At 39.0% G+C, this 5000-nt stretch overlaps 1 protein-coding gene and 1 long non-coding RNA gene across 4 annotated transcripts in view; both read left to right on the top strand.

Annotated features, from left to right (window-relative positions):
- LOC138023554 (mitogen-activated protein kinase kinase kinase 1-like) overlaps positions 1 to 1441 on the top strand; it is a 21212-nt gene extending 19771 nt beyond the window's left edge. The window contains exon 17 of the mRNA XM_068870555.1: positions 18 to 1441. Within this exon, the coding sequence (XP_068726656.1) occupies positions 18 to 164 (147 nt within the window). The 3' untranslated portion in view covers positions 165 to 1441. The remainder of the gene's footprint in view (positions 1 to 17) is intronic.
- A 2139-nt stretch (positions 1442 to 3580) lies between these two features.
- LOC138023939 (uncharacterized) overlaps positions 3581 to 5000 on the top strand; it is a 31949-nt gene continuing 30529 nt past the window's right edge. The window contains exons 1-3 of one of the 3 annotated variants that reach the window (XR_011126853.1): positions 3581 to 3775; positions 4555 to 4634; positions 4891 to 5000. The exon at positions 4891 to 5000 is cut by the window's right edge and continues 3 nt beyond it. This is a non-coding gene — a long non-coding RNA (uncharacterized lncRNA). The remainder of the gene's footprint in view (positions 3776 to 4554; positions 4635 to 4890) is intronic. The other 2 variants (XR_011126851.1, XR_011126852.1) reach the window with 2 other exon arrangements.

Here is a 5000-nt window from a genome sequence, read left to right as displayed (position 1 = left end):
GCATTCCTTCTTCTTAGATCGCCTGCGCTGAATCTCCACCGGATATTCCCGAGAATCTTAACCCAGCGCTTCGAGACGTATTGTTGAGATGTTTGGAAGGCAAACAAGAAGAAAGACCTTCAGCAATGGACCTGCTTAGACATCCGTTGTTCACGCAAATGTAGCAAGTCTTGTGGAGTTTTTAAATAGGCGTGTTGTCAAAAGTTAGAGCAACCATTTTCATGTTTAACCCTTTCATTCCCAAGATCGAAATGTTAATTCTCCTCACTGGTACCTTAGATTTTTTTTGTTGCGTAGTCATGAGAATTTGGTGCTTTCTCAAGATCACACCTTCTTAGCTGATAATTATCTTCATTCTCAATACCTGTCAGATTGACATTTCATTGAAATTGTGAGGAGAATTTACATGCTTATCCTCCTGGGATTCAAAGGGTTACGAATTGACACTTCCTTGCACGGCATAGTAATATATTATAGGAAAGAACTGCCCCGTAACTTTCACTTAAGGATTTCACCCACCAACTTAGATGTTGGAATGATTTTGTCCAACATAGCACCACTTGAAAGTACTGCTCAACTTGAGATCTTACGTAAACGTTCATCACTAATCTGTTTGTATTCACCCGTCCCTTCTAAATGGCCAGTTTTACTTAGGCGCAGGAGATAATTTTGTAAACCTGTCAAAATGTCTTTTTACTTTTTACTCTTTTAACTGTCAATAACACTTGTTATGACAATCAACCTTTTGCAAAAACTGTCCGATCTTCTTTCAAATTGCTGCGTATTTTCTCTAGCATACCTTTTTAAAGCATGTTCTGGGAACAATGTTACAGTTTTTACATGCGTCAGCTTTTATAGAGTGCCAAACGAAGTGGTATGTACCTAACTTTCTTCCATTTTATACTTATGGTTGCTCTCTAAAATATAAAGCATGCGTATAGGTAGCTTTTACAAAGTTTGTATAGTTTGGAATGTAGAATAGTTGTGTTGGTTTTAAACTGTAATAATTTCGAGAATTTCATAATGTATAAACCTTTTACGAAAAGAGTTCACATTTTTTATGTTATTTACGCGAGGCGATTTATTTCTATACGTGCATACCCTAACCAAGGTAGTTTTTGCATTCGTATTGGTCCTTATAAAACTTCAAAATAAGACACTTATAATTTCGGACTGTATGAAGAAGTTCATCTTGTCGGCTTGGTGATCCAGCCAAGGCATATAATAGTTGCGTTGTGGTAATATCGATGAACAGCGAGAACGTTCACTATTGGTGGCTAAAATGAATCGTTTGTCATCCAACAAAGTAAGATTTATTATATTATATATAGACGTACTTACTACTGGATGAGGAAAGGTTCACGTCTTTCTTTCATTGTCTCAACCGTAGGAAGAGTGCAAGTTTAAGGTCAAAATTGACAATAAAAGACGTTAAATACAATGTTTTGTCCTTGAGTTTCATCTGTTTTGTTTTCTCCTTTTCATTGCACGGGTACATAATGCGTCTCTTGTCTTTTGGGTTATATGAATTTCCCAATTGCTTGTTCCAAATTTGATTTGTAAGTTCCAATAGAGTCATAAATTTGATGACTTGCCCAGTATTAAATTTTCTCATCCAGGGCCCGGTTGTTCGAAAGCCGATTAACTTAATCCGGGATTAGCGTAAACTTTTGTTTCATTTTTCAACTTTTGATGAAATTTTCTTTCGCTTATTTTTGTTTTTCAAGATTGACCTCTTCTAACGTAACGTTTTGCCAAATATCAGCGTTCAACAGCATTTGGGAGTAGAGAAATAAACTCCTTGGTTAGTTTTTAATCTGGGATTAGCGTTAATCGCCTTTTGAATAACCGGGCCCTGGGTATTGCGTTTCTAGCATTCTGATTGGCTTACTCTGTCCCAGTTACTAGCTCCAATACCTCATGACCTTAAATGGAAACTGATTGCGGCGTTGAAAAACGAACAGTTTACTGCATTCTCGTCTCCAGGATCCGCTTTTCTTTCGGTCAGCGGCAAGAACACGGTCTGGCCACAGCCAAAGCAGGAAGTCCCCGAATCACGGACTTCCGGTTCTTCTGCGTATTCTCAGAAATTTGAAACAAAAACGGTTACAACGTTATATCATTACCGCGACTGCGCGGATTCTTGGGTGTGGCCAGCAGGCCTCTTTCTGCCCTGGTGGCCGTTTCTCGAAAGTCCCGAAACTTTTTACGGGCCATTTTCGGGTGTCACAATTCCCTCCGTATCTGAAAAACGGAGAGGATTTAAGTCATCAAACTTCATAGTCATTTTGCTTTTTGTTTCGTCGAAAACATGTCAAAATATCGGCTTTCCAAAACAAGACGTTGGCAGTTTCACAAATGGCTTTTCAGGCCCGAAACGTTTTCGGGACTTTCGAGAGACGGGCCTCTGGTGGCCGGAGTCCGTGTTCTGGTAAGTACGTCATGTATGGGGACACATTTTGTCCCGAGAATGATACATGAGCCGTAATATTCCTGGGTTTCACTCACGTGATCAACAGAAATGTCTTTCAACGAAAACAGAAGACAAAGTTTGCATAATATAATGGGGTACAATTCCCGGAGGATTGGATCTGCACTCCAACATGGCCGCGTTTCATTGTTTTGGGACTCCAACATGGTGGCCGTGAGGTGAAGCCTGTGAATATGACCAAAAGAAAAGCGAACTCTAGGGACGAGAATCAGTTTAGCGTCTCTTATTTATCGCCCGGTTATATGGAATAGTGTCCGTAAAACCTAAAATTGCCATACCCATCAAATGTAGGCGCTAAAATCAAAATTTCAATATCTATTTAACAATTAGACCCGTAGCCCGCGTAGTAGTGCGCGCGAGCGCATCAGCTTTTTTAATAATTTCAACTTTTTTGAAAGTCAAGAAACCGTAAGTGTCCTTCGTTTAGACTTCTCAAAAATTTAATTACCCATTTGCATCCAAATTTTCCTCCAAAACTTTGGAAAAACGAAAAAAACGTCGTTATTTCCAAGACGACCTCCAGCCACTGCACACTAATGGCGGATAGTGTCCAATGGCTCAGCCAATCAGATTACAGCATTTGCATTAGTATAGTAGTAAAATTCTACTAACAGAAGATAGAGGAGTACAGCACAGTCACAGGGTCTGGGTTCGAGTCCCGTTTACCGGCTTCCTTTGCAAATGTGATAACTACTCTTTTTTCGAGTTGATAATATGCTCTTAAAATTTTTGAAACGTTCGTAAATTTCAATCTCATGTTGACCTAAACGGAAAACTATTGCTTGTTTCACAAAAGAAAAGCTTTGACCTTTCTACAAAGAACCTGCATTATCATCAGGGCCTACTTTTACTTTTTTTCTTATTATCTGCTACCACAAGTCCTGGGACAGAGAAATTTAAATGGAGGATAATAAAGTGACAGTGAAGAAATAATTCTTCATTTGAGGAAGAGATCGTGTTGCTTTTCTCCGATGCTACAATGCTGACCCTCTGCTCTATGTATGTGACTATAAGATTTCACCTAGTTTCGGTGATACTTTCGTCACGAAAGTGCATTTCTATTGGTTACGATCCCCAAAAAGTGCAAACGAGTATTTTTTGATGAATATTCAATTATTCCGTTCGAGCACCACGTTTTCTCTTGTCGAAGAACATGGCGGACGAAATAAACTTCACAAAGTTTTACTTCCTAATATCACTTCACAAGAAAATGATTCAATGTGCTGCCTGCATGGATATCTTTGGCTGCCATTCCAGATGAAATTTGAGCTGACTTCATTTCAGGTAAGATATTGTTCGCTTGATTTGTAATTGTAAGTCGCTGTCCAATAAGTCGTATTTTAAGCCAAAGATGATAATATTTTGTCATAAAACCCTCAAACTACAGTGTAATTAACTGCTGAGTATATACTTAACTATGTCCACCGTAAACATCGTAAAATAATATATCATAGGTGATTGTTTTGCGTGATGTAATTATTATACGAGCAACAACACATTAGGCGCTGGTTATAAAGGCCTTCCACAGGTCACAGGTCAGAGGCACAGGTCACCATTTTTTACCATACTTTAACGGCTTGGAAAGGTTTTCTACTCTTAAAAGTCTTCTTGTATGTTTGAATCTAGCTATAATTATTTGGGTGAGTTCAGTAAGGTTAAAACAATATGGATCTCCTTTGACCTGTTACTTGTCCAAGGAGGGAGGACAAATCTAGTCTAAGAGCTTGCTTTATTGCAGCGAGATTACCATGACACTAGCTGTCGCTCATTTCTTTATAATCATAATCAGTGATGTACCTTTTTAAACGCTGTGGTGGCAACAACAGAGCCTTAGTACAACAGTTGACAAGGGTAATAGGGTGGGGAAAACGAACCCGGAGTTTACTTACACCCTTGGTAGGATAACCCTAACGCCACAAAGTCTTTTTACTTTTTGGGCACCGTGTATCCTAGACGAAATAGGGGCACGATGGACTAAAACAATGACCGATCGCGGGATAAACGAATACAGCAAGGCTTTGTCAAAGTAACAAAGGTGAACAATGATCTACCTTTCTTTACAGATATACATCGGAACAAGAGAGAGGAATGGGACGCATAATCTCAAGTAACAAAGTCTTCAACTCTGAAACCATAGAAAGAGGTGAGTTGATTGTTTGGATAGATAGAAATTTATTATAGAGAATGCGGGAGGTCTATACAAACTCTTTCGCAGCAAGGGAGTACATGAGAATTCATACATATACAATCTACTACCGACAACTAAGGACATTTCTCACACGAAAACAAATACAAACAAAAGTCAGGAAGGAACAGCCACCTAGAATTCAAAACTAAGAAAAACAATTTCGTTGCTTGGTTCCGTTAGATGATGTTCTTTTTTATCTACGTTTGCACAGAATGAAGCAATGAAGCCCTGAAGCCCTGAAGCACTAGTTGGACAAGGAAATTCGAGGACGGCGTCAAAACAAGGCAAACACAGGAACACCAATATTCGCAGAAGCAAGTA

The sequence above is a fragment of the Montipora capricornis genome, chromosome 11 (assembly GCF_036669925.1).
Source record: "Montipora capricornis isolate CH-2021 chromosome 11, ASM3666992v2, whole genome shotgun sequence".
Taxonomy (NCBI): Eukaryota; Metazoa; Cnidaria; class Anthozoa; order Scleractinia; family Acroporidae; genus Montipora; species Montipora capricornis.
The sequence above is the reverse complement of the archived record's forward strand: the minus strand, read 5'-3'. Positions and strand labels throughout refer to the sequence as shown.